This window comes from Diplotaxodon limnothrissa, linkage group LG17, assembly GCF_057381915.1.
Source record: "Diplotaxodon limnothrissa isolate DT_005_m linkage group LG17, D_limnothrissa_male_GT1.1, whole genome shotgun sequence".
In the NCBI taxonomy this organism is placed as follows: Eukaryota; Metazoa; Chordata; class Actinopteri; order Cichliformes; family Cichlidae; genus Diplotaxodon; species Diplotaxodon limnothrissa.
In genome coordinates, this window is record NC_140612.1 from 27,464,800 (window position 1) to 27,484,771 (window position 19,972).

Consider the following 19,972-nt stretch of genomic DNA (forward strand, 5'->3'; position numbering starts at 1 on the left):
CTGCTTTGGTTCAGTCAGGGGAGGCATTTAGGTGAGGAAGAAGAGTGTTGATCCATAAAGGTCAGTGAGGTCATGTAAATGCTACTTCAGCTGTCAGATACAGAGATTAAAAAAATGTGCATGAATCATGCATGATTTTCATTTACACCCATCATCTTCAACACTGGGTACAACGGGGTTGACTTGGTTTCTTCACGTATCGCCTTCAGTGCAATTAAAGGCCTGTTAGAGGTAGTGTTGGATGCTGCATGACAATTCTGTACGCAAGACCTTCCAGCTCCCTTGGCTCATGTTCACACATCATAAACTAGTTTGAAGCATTTGTGATTAAAGTGGTTAAATTCTAGAAATCATCTTTAGTCAAAACACGGCTAATGCTTTACTGATGTAAAGAAAGGCACTGACAGAATGATTAGCTTAAAGTAAAATCACAGGCCAAAATAAACTGAATAAGTATATCATGAAATAATTAATTAAATATGTGGAAAATTATTAAAATAGGGAACAATTAGTTTGTTTAATATGCAAATAATTATTGCATATCAATTAATTTCATTTAAAACATTTAAGAGATTGTTTATTTTTATTTCAAATTTTATTTAATTAATGACGCATTAACTATTTAATAATATATTTAATCCATTTTGTCACTCGTGGCCCTCCATAGAGCTCATCCTTAATGTCTTGCTAAATTATGTGCTGTGGGGGAAAATTCCGACTGGATAGGGTTTATTTTATTTTATTTTATTTTATTTTATTTGTGTCGCGCTTTTTAGAGGGGAAACGGGGACACCCATGCCCTCGCTGAGATTTTAAAAAAATTATTTACAGTTACGCAGCACTGCAATGCGTCATGACGTCAAACGTTACGCACAACTGCAGCCGAACCAAACAGGAAGTAGTGCGAGAGCGGCTGCTGAAAATGTTTACGTTCAGTTTAACGTTCGTACGACAGTAAGTAGTAATTTAGCGGCTTAATTGTTGTTTCATACTTTCACCTGACTTGAAGATGAGTGATTTGCTGATGTTGGTGTCTCCTATAGAGCCTGCGTGTCCTGTCAGGTGTTGCAGCATGCTGTGTGGCTACATGTGTGCCTGTGCGGCTGACTTTGAGCAATAGGAGACTTAGGCACCTTTAACGTTTGTGCTCTGTTTTAGTTTTTTTTGAGGAGATGTTTATATGAGTCGTCTAACTCGGATTTGTTGTTTTGTATCTACACAGTGGGGAAACGCAGTACAACAGGGAAAAGCTGCTGCAAGGTGATTCACGTTATAACAACAGATGTAATCACGTGTTTACCTTTCACATCTAACTGCACCTGTGTGTTTGGACGGTCTGTAATTTGTGATCTCAGGTCAAGGTGTGGACACGCTGCTGTCAGAGACAGGTGTGCAGCAGGCTGAGGCAGCAGGACAATACCTAAAAGACATCGCGTTTACCAAAGTGTTTGTCAGTAACCTGCAACGAGCTGTACAGGTGAGGCACTCAGGTGCACTTTTTGGGGCACCATGGGAGGAAAATGACTGTGACAGAGGTGGCACATATCTTGCTGTAGAGATGACATCAATGAAAAATAGTCCAACACTTTAGCTCCTTTTACTGATCTATTTACCATTAACTTTTAATCCACTTTGATCATTTTAACATGGCTCACAGTATTTATTTATAGCACTTTTTAAAATATAAGCCTATATTCTTTATGCAAAGAATCAAATGGATAAGAAGCAGATTTTATTACAGCAGCATAATGTTTATAGTTTAATCCATCAGCAGGTTATGGTATGAAATAGAAACTGTTCATTGACATCAATCTGTGACAGGTATGTTGAATTTTTTTTTAAGATGTTTGGATGGTGTGAATTTTTCGATGGAGTTATCATCTTTCCTTTTGTAACGGCTAAAGGAAGCACTGAAGCACCTTTGCTTAGCTTTTATTAAGGTTGCCAAACAGATATATCCAGGTCAGTTCACACACTTACAAACCTTATTAGGCAAATTTTACTATTCCACTACAGCACCTGCTTTCCTGCCACTTGCACTGTACTTTAAAATATTGCTGCTAGAATTATTGCAAAGCAAACAGTCCCACAGCATAGTGATATGCTGTGTTTGTTGTGCTGTTGCATTATGGCCAAAAATCTCCACATTGGTGTCATCTTTGGTTTGTTCCGATGTAACTTTTTATAGAGAGGCGCCTTTTCCCCTCACTTGTTCAGTCTTTTTTCAATTTACCGCCATGAACTTTAACCTTTAACATGCTAAGTGAGGCCCGTAGAGTCTGAGATGTAGCTCCTGGTTTTGGGGGGGGGGGGGGGGGGTTGCGGTTTCTCTGAGCATTGCATGGTCTGATTTTGGGGTGACTTTGCTGGGACGTCCACTCCTGGGAAGATTAACGCTGAACCAGCAACCTGCCAAAACTTGTGCTTTTGTACAGGAGAAGCATAGAAGCACCTGGCTTCTACTTACCATGTTAATTCATTTGGGACCAGTAAGGTTGTTTTTAGGGTGTATTGTCTTTCTTAAGACTGTAACTGGCACTGCTCAAGATTCAGGGGACACCAATGGATTGATTTCTTGACACAGGCAGCTATTCACGTTCCAAATAACTGGGATCTTTTGCAGATTCTAAGTCCTGCTGTGAAAATGAACCATTGTCTCCATAATGCTTATCAGCAGACACAAGCACGGAGTGCTCTGAAATCTCCTGGTAGACGCTGCATTGACTTTGGATTTGATAAAACGCAGCGGACCAACCACCACAAAGAAAAGCAGACGCCATGTAAACCCAAATCATCACAAAGTTCAGAAACTTCACACTGGACTTCAAAAACCTTTGATTCTGAGCCTCTGCTCTGCTTCCTCTAGACTCCAGGATCCTGATTTCCAAATGAAATTTATACATTTACTTAACGTTCATAAAGGTTCCAGTTATCTTTCTCCTTAGCTCAAGTAAGACTCCACTGATGTCATATCTGGTTCAGGAGTGCTTGATACTAGGACTGCGACAGTTGCAGCTCCTATCCTGAAAACATCTGTGCGTGCTCGCTCTCAATGCTCTGACACTAGCCTCAGTCCACTTCTCGTGAAGTCCATAAATGGATGTTTTCTTGACAATCCACTCATGAATGTAGTCTTGTAGTTTGTTGCTTTTGTACCTTTTCCTACCATGCTTTTCTCCTCCACTCAACTTGACATAAACATGCTTCAGTACAGCACTCTGATCAGACAGCAGTGACCTCCATGTGGAGGCTGTCATAGGTTATCATCTGGCCAACTGCCACTTCAGCGGTTTTCCTCACAGTTAAGGTAACTACAAAGCTGTAATAACTGATGTGAACAGTTACATGACTAAGTGATGCCACACGTACTTCCCATCAGCATCAAATGTTTAACTAATGAAATGTCATCTGGTTATGGAGAAATACAACACAGGATCTGTAGAAATGGCTATACTGAGATTCATGTCTTTTTCATTAACAGTGTATGAGTGACTGATTGTGTTTCCTTCTTCAGACAGCAGAGATAATTCTGAGGAACAACAGTCATTGCTCTGGCATGGAAATGGTTTTGGAGCCGCTACTCAGAGAGCGAGTAAGATCTGTTTACGTTCTGCTGCTTCCACATGTTAAAGTGTTACACATAGCTGTACGGGAGCCCTAAACTGGGGCTCTTTGTGTTGGCACAGGGTTTTGGTGTCGCTGAAGGGCGTCACAAAGAGTATTTGAAGAACATGGCGAATGCTGCAGGCCAGTCGTGCCGTGACTACACACCACCGGGAGGAGAGACTTTAGATCAGGTTAGTCCAAACAGCTGGCCTAAAGACCATTACTTGTACAACAGTGCCATGCAGTGGTCATTTTAGGACATTGCAGGTTAAGTAATCCCTTCTGTTTCCAAACTGATCTTTTATAAAGCTTCTTCTTCAGACCAGGGTAATGTAGAAAAGAATGTAGAAAGACTGTTTTGACATTTTACATTCAGAATTTCCATTTAACTCCCTTTGTATAAGCCTCAGTGTTGTGGGTGTTGGGTCAGAGCCTATACTGGGACTCTTACTGGGGTATAAAAGAGACCAGTGTTAAGCAACATCTGTGGTTTTTCTATTGCTGCGTCTTCCTCCACTCAAATTCACACACTACCCTAATTCACTTTTTTGGGTGGTTATTTTACCCCTTTGTTAGTTTAAGTGCTCACAGGATGGGAGGGTAGAGAGTTTAATGAACATCCCTAACTCAACTTAAAATAGTAGACACTTAAATTTTCTCCTACACTTTAAAGGTAAACTTATCAACACACAAATTTATCCTCTAATTTCTCTCAAAGTTGTCCTCTTTTTGGAGGTTTAAATAATTTCTTGATCAATCAGTTGTTATTCATATTGAAATGAATGAAATAAGTGAAATGCTTGTACAGGGTGGGCCATTTATATGTATACACTGTAATAACATGGGAATGGTTGGTGATATTAAAGTCCTGTTTGTGGCGTATTAGTATATGTGAGGGGGCAAACTCCTCAAGATGGGTGGTGACCATGGTGGCTATTTAGAAGTCTGCCATCTTGGATACAACTTTTGTTTTTCCAATAGGAAGAGGGCCATGTGACACATCAAACTTATTGGTGATGTCACAAGGAAAACAATGGTGTGCTTGGTGCTCTAATATCGCCAACCATTCCCACGTTATTACGGTGCATCCATATAAAAGGCCCACCCTGTATTTTCTCTGACCAGCAGTCTAGAGCTTTTCAGGGGCCATTTTCATACATTAACCTAAAATTTATAGAGGACCGAAATGGCAACATCAGTGGTAATAGTAAAGAAATTGAGTTAATGATAACGGAGTTACTATTTTTTTCTGTTCTATTTATCTACCTTTGTCTTAATTTTCTAATTTATTTACTTTTGATTTAATTATTCATCCCCTTCAGTTATTTTTAGCTCATCCAATTGTAGAACTGATGAGCTTATCCCACAACTGTCCTGCTCTCTTACTATAGTATTTGGTCAGATTTTGGTGAAATGAACATGATCACCTAATTGGTCTTCAGCATAACTGTCCTTAAGGTTGAGGTCACATTTGTTGTTTTATGGGCAGTAACCTGTGAATGTGGTGGATGCATTTATTTCTGTTTCTTCATTCTCACTTTTTTCTATTCTTATGCTTTTCTGCTTCAGCATGAAAATGAGGGAGGCATCATTTAAAGTCTGTAATGACTTCTGTTTAAGCGTGGCTGGGTTTATAGAGAATGGCTAAACAAGAAATAAATATGTTTGAGGGCAAACTAGAAAGGATGAATGAATGAATCCATAAAAAAAATGTGAGTTCATGCTTTATACTGAGTTGAATTTAAGAACTTCCACAGACAAAGTTGGACTAGATTGATTGATAAATCAGTAGATAAATATATTATATTTTCTGCATAAACTCAGTTTGAGTTGGATAAATCAAAGTCTGACTTTTTAAACCAAAGATGAAAAAAGCAAATCTCTCCAGTGGAAATGCTGCAGTGATCAAATTTTTTTTTGGCCTTTTGGTTGAAGGTTGTTTTTTTGTTTTTTGTTTTTTTTTGTTTTTTTTTTTAATCTAGTATTCACAGCAGCTCTGATGTTTTAATATACAGTAGGTACGAGGACTGAAAATTACATGGAAAAACGAATGGCTCTCTGAGCTTCCCTGTCATGTTGCTTTCAGGTGAAGCTTCGATTCAAAAAATTCCTCAAAGCTCTTTTCAAGCAAATGCTGGATGAGCACCTCTCATCAGGACCGGCTGCCTCTTCAGGAGCTTCAGCATCTGGAGATGTCGCCCAGGGGACCGCGGCCGTTGCCTCCAACACCCCCCCCTGCTGCTCAGCTGATGACGGCCTTCAGGGCGTGCTTGTCCACACTCTGGTGGTGAGCCACGGCGCTTACATTCGTGTGGCCATCTGGCACCTTGTGGAGGACTTAAATTGCGCTCTACCTGCAGGGGCGAAAATGCAGCAAGTGTTTTCACCCTGTCCGAACACGGGCATCAGCCGCTTCATTCTCACTCTGAGTGAGTCTGAGTCTGGGCCGGTCCTCTCCGCTGCTCGCTGTGTTTTTACCAACAGGAAGGACCACCTGGAGAACCTCGCAGATGGTGAATAGCACAAAAGAAAATAAAGAGGTAGATGTTCTCTGCTTGTGTGTGTATATGTACACACTATCTGATGGATGATGGAACTATTATAAGCACTAATCTAGCACAGGTAACTGAAGGCTACGTTGCACAGGGTAATTCATGTTTTCTCAGTCGCTGTGTTTCACTGTGGATCAACGCTCAGATTCGGTGTACAGTTCTGTTTCATCATGAAACCATGTCTGTCCAGCTGTAGGCCAGTAAGGTGACCTTTCATATTTAAATTGTTTAAAAACTGATCATTAAATTGCCTCTTTTATTGTGTTACACCAAAGTTTGAAGTATTTAATGTATTGTGGCATTTCCTGTGTGGCAGTTGTGCTGCTGCTCATTTTATTGTGTGCAATATTTCGTGAGAGCACTGATACTTTGAGTTTGTGTTTAACATTTCATACAATCACAAGTAATGAGGGAAAAAACAAGTTGCACAAATCACAGAATGCTGTGAAATTACTTGCAAGACATTTGTGGATGTATTGTCTTTTTTTCTGGGTGCTACATATTCATAAGATCTTTTTATGTTGTCTGACATCATTTTATCTCCAATAAATGGCTGATGCAGCTCATGATGACCTCAATCAATAAACCATGGTCTGATTTATTCCCAATAGCTGTGTATAACTGAAAAACTGATGAAAACCAATTTAACACAAAGGCATGTGTTATGAATAGAGCAGAAGAGCATCTCTTAATGGGCTACAGCAGTAGAAGACCACACTCCAGTTCAGAACAGGATACTGAGGCTACAATTTTCACAGTTCACCAAAATGAGACCAGACAAGATTGGAGTCATCTGGTCTGATGAGTCCATTTCTGCTGCCACATTCAGATGGTGGGATCAGAATTTGATGAGAACGGCATGAAAGCATTGATCCATCTTGGCTTCTATCAACATTCAGGCTGGTGTAGGGTTAATAGTCACCCTACATGAGTAATTTTGCTGATCATCCGTTTATGAACACGGCATCTACTGATGGCTGCTTCCAGCAGGAAAACAAAGCATGTTTAGAGATATCATTCAATCTAATGCTAATGCTAAAAGTTAGTGCACTGGATTTTATAATGTTAGAATAATGAATAGGGGGAGTGTTATGTTTTTGGGAAACTTGTCGTATTTGAGGGCAGACACAAACGGCTGCTGTTGTTGTTTGCATTGAAGGATTTGTTGGCATTACTGGTGCTACATCCTCTGCTACGGTTACGGTGCTAAGTCAGCATTTTCAATTTCTTTTGAATCCATGTTGGATGTCTTTAAGTGCTGATGGGAGATCAGTTTTGCTGCTTCCACCTATTTTTAATATCCTGTTGTGAGTCTCTCGGTAGGTCAAAGTAACAGATATCCTTAAAAAAAACAACAACTTGCAAACTCTGACAGGGCGTCATGGATACCACTCTCATGCAGTTTCAGTTTATTCACAAATATATTAAAATACAAATTCCAGCATAATGATATATAAAATAGGTATTTGTGAAATGGAACTCCCCCAAAACTGTTTACGGCTTTTAAAAAGAAGTCCAAATGTCACATTATACACACCAAATACAACATGGAAATTCTTAACATACGTGATCATACTAACCTAAATCACTACAGGGATCCTAACATATAAATTACATCCAATACATCTACAGTATGGACCTCATATAGAGAGCTATTACAGTTTTTAAAAGCTCATTGCCACTCAGCATTCAAAATCAAGCATAATTTAGTAGCAACTGTTGGATTAGAGTCTGTGTGAAGGAAGAAAAAGACATGTTTAAATTGCTTTGAAGCTCCCCCCAAAATTCTGGACCTCTTGAGGTCACACTAACACATCTACATTTAAGTTTTCTTTCCCCTGAGAAGTTTTTTTTTCTTGGTAGAGCTCACAAAGTCTTATGTTGACTCTAAATGTACAAGCATCATGAAAAATGTCACATTCAGTTAACTTCAGAAGCCTGAAAAGAAGATCTATAATCTCTCAAGATATGTGGGATAAGCATTGCACCATCTAACATTGCTTTACCTTAAGTGAGGTACAAACAAAGACTGGTCGATGGTCAGTAGTGCTTCACATGAAAGAAAATGGCTAGTTTTATAAATAAGCTAACATATTTGGATAATTTCTTCTTGATTAGATCATCAGTCTTGCATATTACATTTGCAGCTTTGCTTCAAAGATTATAAAAGAGTTAAACTGTTGTTTGCTGTTATCTAAAGTAACTGAACTTAATCAACACATATGGTATGAAAAATACCTTTAAAGTAAAACATTAACAGATTTACCAAAAAGAGAGCGCACAAAAACAACTCACAAACACAGAACGTATTTTCTTTTATTACTTTATTTTGTCCCAAATTCAAGCAACACTCCATCCAAGACCCCAGCTCATACATTCAAAGACAAACCAAGTTTCCCTTTATGTACATTTGAACTGTCTCACAAATAAATAAAACGAAGGAATGGATTTAAATAAATAAATACTCTTTGGGACTGTTTTTTGTGTTTGCTGGTGGCGCCCAGCACCTGTAAAAGTCACATAACTGGAGTTAGGAGTTGACATCTGTAAAGGTTATTTACCCTGTACATATATTCCTTCAAGTCATGTATTAAAGACTGGTGGAGGATACACAAATGAGTGATGGCAGTGAAAAGTTGTGGGATTTCCCTGTTTAATTCCAATTTAAGAAGTTAAAAACCGCACAGGACTTTCAAATATTTAATCTTAACCTACCAAATAAAAACTTTATAGTATGTTCGTCATATATATATCGCTTTCTTTTTGTTTTAAACCATTAAATGGTGCCTTCAGTATTCTAGATGCAGGCTAAGTTGAGCTTCTATCATGGGAAAAAACATCAGTGTCACTTTTGAAATGTGGGTTTCTCAGATCAGCTGTAAAAACCTCATTGAGAAGAAACCACAAAATCAAAGATTGCGCACACATGTACACTGATTTGGGGGTAATTAATTTGAAGGGCTCTGGTGATTTTGTGAGAGAAACCAAATAATATTCCGAAAGAAATCCTGATCAATGCTCAGCGTGAGAGCATGCCAGCTGGAACATCTGGACACCTAAGATATTATTTTAAAAGTGAATACAGGTTAAAACACATGTCCCTCGACTTAAAATCTATATTTACAACTGCGTGAAAACTAAATTAAAAGGAAAGAGAAGGCTGCAGGCGCAGGTGAATTTAAAGACAATATAAATTGTGCAAAAAGAGTTGCAAGTCACGTTTGTACATTCAGTGTATAAACACACTGCATTGCTGAATGATTCGTGACTAAAAAAGTTTTTAAGTCAGTGTGAAAAAGAGGGAACGACCTTATTGTTCTGCTTTCATTTTTCCATGAAGTCTCATGTTAATATTTTTTCTCTTGTATGATCTAAACTAAAATGTTAAACTATAGACTCACATAGACTAACTGAAGGCTACCGTGGTCTTTCTCAGCCAACTGTCCCGGCGCTCCGGGGGCTGGCCGGGTTGGAGAAGTGCACGTTCCAGGGGTCTTGGCTGGATGGAGCCGCGAGTTTCTCCCGGGACACGTTGCGTCCGTCATCCCCGACCTCTGTTTCTATTTCCGTCTCAATTTCCACCTCCCTTTCCTCCAGCTCCTCGGGCACGGCCTGGGAGTCCGAACCCTCTTCTGTCTGCCCTCGGTTTCTCTTCTCCCTGTGCAGCAGGAGGCGCTCCAGTGGTACGGTGTTTTTCCTGGGCAAGAAGAGGGAGGTCTGCGGCAGGTTCTGACCCGCCGAGTACACCTGTCGGGAGCCCTCCAGGTTGAACAAGATGCCGGTCCGGCTGGAGTAGTACACGTCCCGGTTGTTCTCCAGGAGCTTGTGGTTGAACAGACAGTCATCCCGAAGGCAGACAGGCTGGAAAAGAGAGAGGTGAGAGGGGCAAAATGAAACAAACGGAAATAACCAACCAAATCTTTCTTTGATGCATGCCATGAAATAAATATTTTTTTGTTTTTAAAAAACTGTTTAAATTAAAAAATAAATAAATAAATAAATAAATAAATAAAAATCCCCGTTTAGAAATAAATCGGATCGCATGGAAAACAAAAGTGTTTTGCGGGATTATTAAATATAAAATACACGAAAAACAAACCACACACACAAAAAAACCTCTCACATTAATTACTTCATAGCTCAGAGAAATACAAATAACTCGCTGTTTAGTCAAAGAAACGGTGAAAAACAAATGTGGACTATTGTTTGCATTATTTTGTGCAGAAAAACGTCATAAAAACCATAAATGTAATAAAAGTAACTGAAGGTTTGAGGTCTGAGTTTATTGACAGTGACCTTTATCGATGAATGAATATTTATTTTAGACACACTGTGCGTAAAAACTAAGTAGCACAAGGTTCCGACGAAATGCGTGGGGTCGATTAAATCACAAATAAACACTGAGTGAATTCAAATTAATTATTTGCTTACAGAGCTGAACGGGTTGCCCTCCAGGTCCATGCACAGGTAACGGCTGCTTTTGACGCCGAGGATGGCGATACGATCTCTTGCTTCAGATTTCAGTAGAATCACACCTGCAGGAGGAGAAAGGAATAATAATCATACGAGAATACAGACTTTCATTATACTACAGCATAAATATTAGAGTTATCTTACTATAGGTGCTCCTGGACGTAGTTTTGCGCACACTCCCATCTAATCTGATCTCCAAGTAGAAGTTATTGAGGTCTGTGGATGTCTGCAGGTGGACGTATCTCCTTGGGTTCCCCCAGGTGGATCCAACCAGAGGTGATGGGTTCGGGACCGTATCCCCGAGAGGAAATCCCTGCAAGACAGCGAGAAAGAGCGCCAGCACGGTGTCTCTCATCCCCATTCGCCTGTTGACCTCCATTCTGGTTCAAACTTCGAGCTCCTGGAAGTTTTCAGATGCTCTGTTGTCGCAAAGTTTGGAGACAGTTCCTATTTAAAGCCCCCCGAGCGCCACTCCTGCTCACATCCTTTGGGTAAAAAAAAGGAAAAAAAAAAAAAAAAAACGAAACTCGCCCCCAAAGCAGATGTGCGGGTTTGCTGCAGCGGAAGGGCCACTTCCACCTCTGTCTGTTTACACCGATGCTGCTGGTCAAACAACAGAACTCTTATTTTTGGTTAGTCTTGACTCATCCACCTTAAATTAGACCTGTTACCAAATAATTCCTGCTTTAGTTTGGTGTAAAACGATGTACAGGGTAAATTAAAAGGAAAAAAACCCCGGAACTTACATTTTATTTTTAATCAAACCAGACACGGGTCATAGTATAATTTAACTGATTATAATTAAGACGTACATTTTAAATTAAATAGCTTATTATATATATTTAACAGAACCGGTTAACCACGGTGGACTAGACTTGTGTGCTGGTTCAGTTTGCCTTTGCGCACCTGCAGAGCTCAACAGTCCCTGTGTTTGACCAGCAGAGGGAGACACTTCCTTATATAGAGCAGAGAAACGAAAGTCTGATAGCAAGACTGTGACAGAATAGTTTCCCCAGAACATCACTCTAAAGTAAACTCACGCTTCAGTTTTGTGAAAATCAGGACCATTAAGTGCAGCCAAATAGTTAAAAAAAAATTAACAGAAATGTTAAATACCAGTGGTGGAAAGTAAGCTTATTCATTCTGTACAGCCAACAAGCCTTTAGATTTAACATGTGGCCTTCAGAGGAGGCCTGACTCCTACACTTGGACCTGCTGTATGAATTACTACACTCTAAGGCAGATGTTTGTCTGGGGTTGAAAAGTGTATTATAGTTGAATTGCCTCAATTGTGCATTGTTTCCAATGGCCAGCAGGGGGCGACTCTTTAGACTGCAAAAAGGTGTGGAAGTCATCTAGAAAATACTGCTCACTTGCAGGGAAGAGGATTAGCGCATTTTTATAGTAGTATTTTTAATGAACTTTTTGTGATTATTATAGAAAAGTAAGAATTCTGGAAGAAATTTTTACAACTAATTCTGGCAACAATAACGTCTGAATTCTGATTAAATCAGAATACTGAGGAAAAAGGTCTATGCGAAAATATTGTTTCCCTCACAACCAACAGGCATGCTATATATATATATATATTTCACTTCTGTTCACTTCACTTTCAAGTTTTGTTTTGCTGAATTCACTATGATTTTTTTATGGTTCAACTTAGAGTAACAAAGGAGGATTAGGGAGAGTTTGCTCTACCTTGTGAAAAGTGAGCAGTGACAGTTGATTTTCTTAGTCAGATTCACCTCCAGTTTGTCAGGTAAAAGAGTTTAAAGAGATAAAGAGTTTAACCAGTGCTACACAAAGAATCACACCTTTTCAAGCAGTTTTAAAAAAACCAAAACAAACTTTTATTGGTATCTCAGGAATACAGTAGACTGCTGTGCACAGCACATACGTACAAAAATAAAAGGAAAAAACTTTAATATCCTTACTTAGCATTGTCTGTTTTCAGAAACAAATAACTGAAGTTTGTTTCTTTTCATTTACAGTCATCAGCAAACCAAAACTAAGGCAGAAGGTGAGGTATATGAGAACAGAGGAGAGGAATAGAGAAGGATTTAAAAACAAAACAAAAAAAACAGAGAAAAAGCACACACCCTTAATCAGATTCAGAGCTCAGGCATGCTAAAGTATGTTAATCATTATTTTTTTTAAAAGAAATTCCTCACCTTGACTTAATTAAATTTGACCTATGATAAGAAAATGGAAGAAAAGAAAACAGATAAATCTGGATACATTTCTTTCTTTCTTTTTTTGGTCAAAGCTGATAGGTGAGTGTTTTGCTTTAGACACAAACTTTCCCTCTTTTAGAGATTGTTTTTCATGACCGATATTGTTTGAAAAGTTGCTTCCTTACACTTGTTTCTAATCAAGATGTCCTTGATAAGGGGCTGCCAGAGACTTTGGACATCTTGATTAGGGTGCTGGCTGAGAGAAGTGCTCTTTGCTTTCATGTCTTGCTCAGCTGAAAATACAGATTCACAACGGTTTACTCCCGAGGAGATCAGTGATATGACACGCAGCCTCATCAATGACAACAATGAGCCTTTTTTTCCCCTTTGTTTGTTTTGCTGACATTTTGAGCTACATTTGCTTTGCTGTATATAGCCTTGGCATTTGCAAAAAATGCCCTCAGAGCAGAAACAAGCCATTTAAGATTGGGGAAGAACACTGTTATGATTAAATGAGCAGCGTGGCGTGTTCAAATCTTGGGGTGCAGATGGAGCTCAGCAGCAGCAGCAGCAACAGCAGCAGAGGGCACGCCCTGAGGATGGCTGGGGAGCTGTCCTAAAGGACTGGAGTGCAGCAGGAGAGGTGAGGTGAGGCTTTGCGTGACTCTGCTCCCCACATACTGCATTAACTCTGCAGATGTCCCCTCCACAGAAATATCCCTACATGACTATTTAGAAAGGGGAGTTGACAGCAAGTTGCAGGGCTGTATTTTAAAGAGGTGGTGCTCTAGTTTCATAGGATGTAGTGCTGTTTCAGAAAATACTGCAGGTAAAAGGAACTATTAGAAATATGTTTTTGAGGGCTTAAGACAGTCCGACCCATATAGAAGACCACCCTGGTCATTGGGGTCGGGGTCCGTAACTCTGACCTTGAACTAAAAAAGGCTGAAAGGAGAGGAGGAAGCTCCTGGGTTACAGCTGGAATCCCAAGGTCTCTTGCTATAGCAAGTAAGCTGTGGGGTGAGGGACAGGCAGAGGTGGGAGGGTGGGATAGAGCTCAGGTATGTGGAAAGCTGCCTGTCATCCTGGCAGATCTGCATTCCTGCAGCAGGTTTGAAGAACAACAAAGACAGCAGGCCAGCTCTGTCACATACGTCTTTCCTGGATTTAAATAGTCCTGTTTCCTCTGTCACAGGCACAGACAGAGGCAGATGATCAAGCGTTCGTCAGTTCTGTTTTGTTTGTTTTTTTGTTTTTTTAAAGTAAACAGCTGCAGAAAGTACAGGGGTGAATGTACTTGGGAAGACTCTCAGGAATTCTCAGAATGAGGCAAGAGAAACATCTTTGGAATATATAACAAGATATTTGTGCACACTAACAGCGGGTCTGCAAAGCTTAATACACCTCTAATAAACTTTTCTTATTAAATAATCAGTTTTTGACTAGCTCAGCCATTCAGCTATAGCAAACTAAGATCAAAATCAACAGAAATACAGATGCAGAGTTAAGAAATCTAAGAATGTGGATCCAGTCCTCGAGCTGAACCGCGCTTTAGTCCTTAAAGTCATCTAGAATTGCATTTCAAAACATTTACCTCCAACACCTCACTGCCACTGCAGTGCTGCTGCTGCAGAAAGCAGATTCAAGCAGGGGAATTGCCCCAGGGCATGCACATCCTCTACCAAACTCACTGATGTGAGAAAAAAAAACAAATGTGGAAGCAAAGAGAACATTGAGGCACCATCATCGATGGTCGACTGTGCAGCCTGAACTCTTAACGCCTCATCCAGGCAACTGTAACAAAGCAGCATTGTATGGTTTTTTTTGTTTTTAAAAAAAGAAGAAAGAAAAAAAAGCTCCTGAATTCTTCTTCTTTTACATTTGCCAACTATTTACAAAGTTTTTTTTCATTGGTTTCATGGACAGTAGACATCATTTTCAATAGCAGCTATATCTTTGCCATTCAGAAAAAAAATGAAAATAAATAAATAAAAACCGCATCCCAGTTTACTGTGGGAGCCCTGTCCAAGACTATGTGCTGTAACATTTCTACTGTGCGCTCTATCTGCTCAAATAAAAATTTTCTCCATGCTGGGATAAATACATATTCCACCCTGTTTATATTTCGGCAATCCCACAAAGTCAAGCTCGTGGCCTTGTGCCAGTCTACATGGCTGACGGCTCTCTGGTCTCAACCACAGATTGTTTATTACTTAATCGATCTAATTACAGAAAATAAAATAAACCAGAGATAGTCAACCCCCTCCCCCTCCCCCTTCTGAGGCCCTGTTCGGTGTGTCAGCCCTATTTCTGACTCCAGCGGGTGTCTCTTACATGCAACTTTAAGGGGGCCACAAGTGGGAACACCAAGGCACCTTTAAATCGTGCAGCAAAGGTAGTGAATTTAACCACTGCCAGCTATCGATAATCAAGCGCTTAAAGGTTTGCGGAAAAAATAAATAACAAACTTAGCAGATATTTGAGCAGAACTCCATGCATCCCTTAATCGAGTAAAGTGGTTCTTTGAGGTAACAAAAAGTATTCATTTCACTCTCCAAAAGCACAGAATACAGCTCATCCTCCATCTCAACAAAAAACAAAAGGAAGTGACATTTAGTTTAGTTGCAGCAAGCACCAAGGTAAAGTGGGACAGGCAAAGTCTTCAACTTTCCCCTGTCCATAAAAACAATAAGCAGCACAGTATGGCATACATATACAAAGATAACTATCCAAATATACATATATATATATAGATATATATATATATCTATATATATATATCTATATATCAGAATAAATATTTGTCTTTTCTTTTGCAGTCCATGGGTGTGTATATCATTACTATGCATTTCTATATTACCTGGAGGAACATCCACATGTGCAAATTGTTAAGTTATTGCCAGTTTGTCTCATAGTCGTGGGAGGAAATGTGTGACAGTCATGGCGGTGGTGGCCTTGTTGCCTCTCTTTACACGGCCATGCTTGCTGAGGGCGATGTAGAAGCCCTTGTAAACAAAAGACTCATAGGCGTTGTAGTTGTTGGGCAGCAAAGTCTCCTTGAACTTGCACTCGTCCTTGAAGACTCTCTAGAAAAAGAGAGAAGGACAGAGGGGTGGGAGCAGGGAGGGGGTGAGGGGTGTCAGTAAATCTCATGACAGACGCAGTACGAACATCACAACATATGCATGGTTTCCACATGACCTCTGCTTTGGAAAACAGCCTGCCTTAGACAGCATGCTTTGAGGGAAACAGGAGGAGCAGGCATGCTGTTGCAAAAGAAATGCCCTTTTCAAATGCAGACACCGGCCTCCTGCTTTTACTGCTAAACTCATAAAAAAAGTCTCCCGACTGGGTTCACATCCTAACACTAATCAAAAGGAGAAGTGAACGAGCTGCAATCAAAGGCTGAATAACACAGGAACACATTACAGTGTTTACTAGGACACATTGTATTAGCATAAAAAAACCCTCTTTTGCTACAAGTGCAGATCTGTTGTACATATATATGTGTAGAAAACTCTGTTACATGTAGATATCCTGCTTGGTTAAAGAATTAACATTAAAGCACAGTCAAAGTACGGCAAGTAGAAGCAGTGGTGCTAATTCTGACTTTAATATTGTAATTTTCATCAACTAGTAGTTAGAAGCTGTCATACCATGGAGCAAAAAAGGCTAATACAATATTTTTACTGGCTTTGGCAATTACAGACATATTTTTATATATTATTAATTTCTTTTAAATTAACAAAAGAAACCAAACTTGTCAAAAACCTTGAATACGGACTTAACAATCTAAACAGGGCAAAATTATGACCACAAGTGATAAGTTTGATTTTCATATTCAGCCCAAAGCCCAACACAGCAAACTGTAAATTAAAAATCGAACTATCGTTTCCATTTTCCCTGTGAGATACACGCCAGTCTGAGCTTGCAGAGTCATTGCAGATACACACTATTAGGCATCAGCACTAAGTTGTAAGGTTGGATGGGACTCAGATTTATAAAATGTCCATGCTTCAAGGATTTTTATGAGACATAAACAGCTCAGAACAATATTGTAGAATCAAATTTTAGTGTAAGAAGAGAGACCTGCTGTGATATTTGACATCAACTGTAGCTAAAAATACAGAAATTACACACACACACACACACACACACACACACACACACACACACACACACACACACACACACACACACACACACACACTTGCCTTTTATTTGGCACCTAAGGCATTAAACAGCATGTCATAACTGACCTACTTTTACAGACTGGCTATAATTTCCCTGTCATGATTTCACTGAAGATCGTTTGATTGTGCATAGCAGCTTCAGGAAAAATGAGAAAGAGACTCTTACACCAGGAATGTAACTAAGTACATTTACTCAAGTACTGGGGCACTTTAAATGGAAATAATGCACCTTTAGCTCTAGCTGCTTTGCAGGTTAAGCTGAAATATTATCACTGAGTGGGCCGTTCTGCTGCACAGCAACTTCATAAATCACTGTTTCCGATAACAGTTACTTTTGCTGAAATACAACTGTGAGTGTGGCATTTTTACTTGTAATGGAGTACTCTACGTGGCACCACTGCTTCTTTTACTTGAGAACAGGATACTTAAACCACTGACAGATTCTGACACAGCAAAAGATTTGAACATTGAAGCTTTCTTGGACCCTGCTGGGAAGCCCCCCTATCATCGCGGCATATTAATAACACAACAGCGCTCATAAAGTCGTGGATGCAGCAGCTATATGAACTCGTCTTACACTGAACAGGATATGTGTGTATGTGTGTGTGACAAGGAGAGAGAGAGAGAAAAAAGGGGGTGGGGGAGCCTCTGAAGTTGCGCACAAACGTACCGTTCCGTATAACCTTCCCCTGCTGTTCATTGCGACAAACAGCCCACTCCTCACTCCGAACAGGCTGATCACTCCTCGGTCCACGGTGGAGATCTCTATCAGACCTGAACGAAACATACTGTTAGGGAAGCAAAGACACAAGTCACACTGCGACTGGGGGTAAAGTCGAGTAACTGGCCTATGCAGCAGGGATGGGTGTAACCTTGCAGGTGCATTGCGACTGGATGATGCTCTCCCTGCTCAATTAGCCCCTTTGCAGTTATCAGCTATTTGCATGTTCGATGCGAGTGTAGTCGAGAGCGTGCTGAGAGGGACGGGAGGGTGCCCTGCTGTAGGGGACGGAGGGTAAAAATAAGTTAGCGTCTAAACTGGCTCAAGCATTCATGTCATGTTTTTGGTTTGGGAGGATATTTCGCACTGCACGGATGCAAAGCTCAGTACACTGGTTTTGCTTTCGGGAACTTTCAACCATGCCGACACCTCTTATTAAACATCATGCAAGATAAGTGAGCGGTTCTAACTTTTGCACAGCCCTGCGCATAGGGTTACACTCTTTTTCTGGGTCCAGTGCTTTGCCGGATGCAACTCACTGTATTGGTTCTCATTGTGTTCACCGCTTATCCTGCCATCCGGGAGCACCTGCAGGTGAAACCCAATGCCCACGTTGCAGTACAGTCGTCGCACTCTTTTGATGCCCTGCAAATAGTCACTCTCCCAGTTCAGCTCCGATTTCCCCCCAGTTATACCCAAGTAGGAGCGGGAGAAGAGGGTCTCCCACTTCTTTTCCAGTAAAGTCGCATTAGTCCTGCTCGGAATCGGATAAGATGAAACGATTCCCCAGAGAGAAGTCCACAGTACAATAACTGCCAGTAGCGTCCAGTGCGTCCGGGCCCCGCTGGACATACTGTAGTGGCACCTTTGCGCAATGGCCATCCAGTTTACCTTTGGGGCACGTTGTCAAAGTTACCTGCCCTAAAAATGCAACTCTTCTTGATTTCTGTCCTTTGGCATGGTGGTGGTAAAGGTTTATTTTGGGATCAAGATAGATCAAGGCCCCATAGCCCGAGATCTGAGCAGGAGGATTGGGACAGAGCGCGTCGGAGCTTGAATTGGTGCCGGTGGCGATGATCATCTTTCGCCGCTCCGCGCCTCTGATCAGGCAACGCTGGCCGTGGAGGGGGACACCACTCACCGCAAAACCAGCTCACCTTGCCCCCGACTCTCACATCCTAAAATGACATCACTGTGACTTCACCGCTGCACCCCCCATCAAAAAGTAGGAGATGGGAGGAGGAGGAGAAGAGTTACAGGACCCTGGCAGGAGCGGCAGCTCTGATAGGAGTAATGGGGGGTGCTGCACCTTCAAATCAGCGTCAAATAAGCGAGACAGATTGAGAAGAAGAGCATCCTGTGGTGCATTTCAAAATAATAATTAAAAAAACTTCCCTGCATCAGCTTCTCTCCCTGGTTAAAAAAAAAAGCTGCACAGTTATATGCTGTGGCCTTTACAAAAACGCAGTCTAGCTGAATACACAGGATATTTTTTATTACTAAAGTCAAACTTTGAGAAGCTAAAATTATTTCTAATTATCACTAAAATAAGTTTTATAATGCATCGCAGCGAAAATACAAGGTCACAAAAACAGGGGTGGATTCGCCATGTTTGTCATCATCTCGTCTTTATTGTGTTTAAGGTGACAGACGCTTGATAAAAGGCAGTGACAGCAAAAAAAAACCCCACAATCAATGCATTAATCTTGAGTTCATGCATTTAGGCATTATGAATGAAAAAGACATTTTTCCTCTTGGTGTTTTTCTTTAAATTGTCACCCGTAAAAAATGGAGTTGAAAGAAATATGTGAACAGAGGTACTCAGGTTTACTTCTGTTTTTGGATGACTCTGGATATGATTTCAAACACAGAATTGTACTTAAAAGTTCAGTGATTGAGTTTTTAAACGTATGAAGACAGCTTTGATTTATAAGTTGATCATTTTTCAACTAACTGAATACTTGTTTACATTAAGGATCACCAGAAAATGGTAAATAAATAAATAAACATTTCCTAGAACTTATTTTGGTCGTTTATTGTGGTACAAACAACACGCAGTGGGATGTTCATACATTCTTTTCTTATTTTATTATGTCACATAATTTGTGTACATGAAATACTTATAATGACATTCTCAGTAAATACAAGTGAAAATGTTTTGACATTAAAAAACAAAACAAAAACATGCTTTAACTGCAGCAAGCACAAACACTTATGATAGTGTAAATGTTATTAGCAGTTATTTTGTGTTTA

At 40.2% G+C, this 19,972-nt stretch overlaps 3 protein-coding genes across 3 annotated transcripts; 1 reads left to right on the plus strand and 2 right to left on the minus strand.

The window, feature by feature from the left end:
• The first annotated feature begins 906 nt into the window (after nucleotides 1-906).
• tigarb (TP53 induced glycolysis regulatory phosphatase b) lies at nucleotides 907-6,515 on the plus strand. The gene is made up of 6 exons (XM_085375976.1): nucleotides 907-954; nucleotides 1,223-1,260; nucleotides 1,356-1,477; nucleotides 3,515-3,592; nucleotides 3,687-3,797; nucleotides 5,693-6,515. Exons 1-6 carry the CDS (start codon nucleotides 923-925, stop codon nucleotides 6,125-6,127), a joined length of 816 nt encoding a protein of 271 aa, XP_085232102.1. The 5' UTR covers nucleotides 907-922; the 3' UTR covers nucleotides 6,128-6,515.
• A 3,075-nt stretch (nucleotides 6,516-9,590) lies between these two features.
• On the minus strand, nucleotides 9,591-11,010 carry fgf23 (fibroblast growth factor 23). The gene is made up of 3 exons (XM_085376490.1): nucleotides 10,776-11,010; nucleotides 10,590-10,693; nucleotides 9,591-10,019 (listed from the first exon to the last, which is right to left on the minus strand). Exons 1-3 carry the CDS (start codon nucleotides 11,008-11,010, stop codon nucleotides 9,591-9,593), a joined length of 768 nt encoding a protein of 255 aa, XP_085232616.1.
• A 1,487-nt stretch (nucleotides 11,011-12,497) lies between these two features.
• Nucleotides 12,498-18,988, minus strand: LOC146615116 (fibroblast growth factor 6-like). Its single transcript, XM_085375391.1, has 3 exons — nucleotides 18,259-18,988; nucleotides 17,669-17,772; nucleotides 12,498-15,891 (listed from the first exon to the last, which is right to left on the minus strand). The coding sequence occupies exons 1-3, from the start codon at nucleotides 18,599-18,601 to the stop codon at nucleotides 15,715-15,717; spliced, it is 624 nt and encodes a 207-aa protein (XP_085231517.1). The 5' UTR covers nucleotides 18,602-18,988; the 3' UTR covers nucleotides 12,498-15,714.
• Nucleotides 18,989-19,972: the final 984 nt, after the last annotated feature.

Coding starts and splice junctions, on each gene's coding strand:
- LOC146615116 (XM_085375391.1), bottom strand. CDS start 18,601: ATGGCCATTGCGCAAAGGTGCCACTACAGTATGTCCAGCGGGGCCCGG. Junction 17,773..18,258: donor ACACAATGAGAACCAATACA/GTGAGTTGCATC, acceptor TGTTTCGTTCAG/GTCTGATAGAGATCTCCACC. Junction 15,892..17,668: donor GGGGAAGGTTATACGGAACG/GTACGTTTGTGC, acceptor CTCTTTTTCTAG/AGAGTCTTCAAGGACGAGTG.
- fgf23 (XM_085376490.1), bottom strand. CDS start 11,010: ATGGAGGTCAACAGGCGAATGGGGATGAGAGACACCGTGCTGGCGCTC. Junction 10,694..10,775: donor TACGTCCAGGAGCACCTATA/GTAAGATAACTC, acceptor CTCCTCCTGCAG/GTGTGATTCTACTGAAATCT. Junction 10,020..10,589: donor AGGGCAACCCGTTCAGCTCT/GTAAGCAAATAA, acceptor TCTCTTTTCCAG/CCTGTCTGCCTTCGGGATGA.
- tigarb (XM_085375976.1), top strand. CDS start 923: ATGTTTACGTTCAGTTTAACGTTCGTACGACA. Junction 955..1,222: donor AGTTTAACGTTCGTACGACA/GTAAGTAGTAAT, acceptor GTATCTACACAG/TGGGGAAACGCAGTACAACA. Junction 3,593..3,686: donor AGCCGCTACTCAGAGAGCGA/GTAAGATCTGTT, acceptor GTGTTGGCACAG/GGTTTTGGTGTCGCTGAAGG.